Consider the following 1,608-nt stretch of genomic DNA (forward strand, 5'->3'; position numbering starts at 1 on the left):
GAGAAAAAGAATCAAGTGACGTTTGAGGGTAAATCACTGTAAAAAAGGTGTTTTTATTGAAGTATCACTCTCTGGAGCCACTTCTCTTCTCCACTTGGATGAATGGGAGTGGCTGTTCCACCAACATATATTCGTCTTTATGCACTGATATTGCCCAAGACAGGAGACACAGGGCCATATGCAATATGTAGGATTTTTCTGAAGGGACCCAGGCTGTTGGCAGTGAAAAGCAGATTTCTGCACAAGACATTCTTGAGCCAAAAGCTCCTCTGATTGCATTGTCCATTGCCTACTACCCCACACAAGCTGCAAGGCAGAACATTTTCTGCACTAGTAACTGTCTGGAGAAAAGTCTTCTCTTTAGGGCACGTTTCACCTCCGCATTCCTCAGGGTGTAGATCAAAGGATTGAGGACGGAGGTGACAACATTATACATAAGGGTGGCTATCATGTCCCGCCTGGGTGAACTCCCTGAGGAAGGTGGCACATAGTTAAAAATAACAGGGACATAGAATAAGGCCACTACTGTGAGATGGGAGATGCAAGTGGAGAAGGATTTCCTCCTCCCCTCCCTCGACTGGACTTTCAGTCGGAGGAAGGAAAAGATGTACAGGTAAGAAAAGAGTATGAAGACAAAGGGGCCTATCACAATACTCCCTGTGACAATGCTGAGCAGGTGCAGGTTGAGCTGGTTGCTATTGCAGGCTAGTCTCACCAGGGGCTTGATGTCACAGAAGAAGTGGTGGATGTGGCTGGGGCCACAGAAATGGAGCCGGGAGGTCATGACTGTGTGCATCAGAGCATGAAGGAAGCCTGTAACCCAAGCGGCTGCAGCCAGCAGCAGGCAGGCCGGTGGGCTCATGATCAGGCTGTAGCGCAGCGGGTGGCAGATGGCCACAAAGCGGTCATAGGCCATGACAGCCAGCAGCAAAGCTTCGCTGCTGCCCAGGAAGTGGAAGAAGTGGAGCTGGCTTAGGCAGCCAGTGTAAGAAATACCCTGGTGCCCCCAGAGGAACCCAGCCAGCATCTTGGGGATGGTAACGGTGCAGTAGAAAATATCCAGGCAGGAGAGGTTGCAGAGGAAATAGTACATGGGGATGCGTAGCCGAGGTTCACATATCACCACAGTCACAATTGCCACATTCCCCAGCAGGCTGGACAGGTAGAGCAGGGAGAAGAGCATGAACAGGAACTGCTGCAGCCCTTGAGGGCTGGACAGGCCAAGCAGGATGAACTTGCTCACCTCTGTCTGGTTATCCATCCCTGCAGGGAAAGAGAGAAGAACTCAGCAGTAGCTTGCTATCCTTCTGTCCTGAGCTGCTATTTCCATTCCCCAGAGTCCTCTTCCATAAGGTGCAGCAGCAGCTGATGCTGCCTCATGAATGGAAGAGATCAGACACTGAGTCCGGAAAGGGACACAAAAGAATTCCTTGATTTTCCACCCCAGCTGTTTCAACAAACGCTAGAAACTGTTGTAACCTAGATGGCCAGTACTGATGCTGGATCTGCCACCTGTGTACCAGCTCACTGAAAGGAATGGTGTGTTTTAGGACAGCGAGCAAAGAAAATGGGAGGGAGGGAGGAAGGAAGGGAGGGAGGGAGAGAAAG

The 1,608-nt window shown here is 50.6% G+C and overlaps 1 protein-coding gene across 1 annotated transcript; it reads right to left on the bottom strand.

Moving 5' to 3' along the window:
* Positions 1–292: 292 nt before the first annotated feature.
* On the bottom strand, positions 293–1,261 carry LOC135327019 (olfactory receptor 12D1-like). Its single transcript, XM_064504645.1, has one exon. It carries the CDS (start codon positions 1,259–1,261, stop codon positions 293–295), a length of 969 nt encoding a protein of 322 aa, XP_064360715.1.
* Between the last annotated feature and the right edge of the window lie 347 nt (positions 1,262–1,608).

The sequence above is a fragment of the Dromaius novaehollandiae genome, unplaced genomic scaffold, assembly GCF_036370855.1.
Source record: "Dromaius novaehollandiae isolate bDroNov1 unplaced genomic scaffold, bDroNov1.hap1 HAP1_SCAFFOLD_45, whole genome shotgun sequence".
NCBI classification, from domain to species: Eukaryota; Metazoa; Chordata; class Aves; order Casuariiformes; family Dromaiidae; genus Dromaius; species Dromaius novaehollandiae.

Bases quoted from the DNA above. Each gene is read 5' to 3' on its own strand.
- LOC135327019 (XM_064504645.1), bottom strand. From the start codon at position 1,261: ATGGATAACCAGACAGAGGTGAGCAAGTTCATCCTGCTTGGCCTGTCC.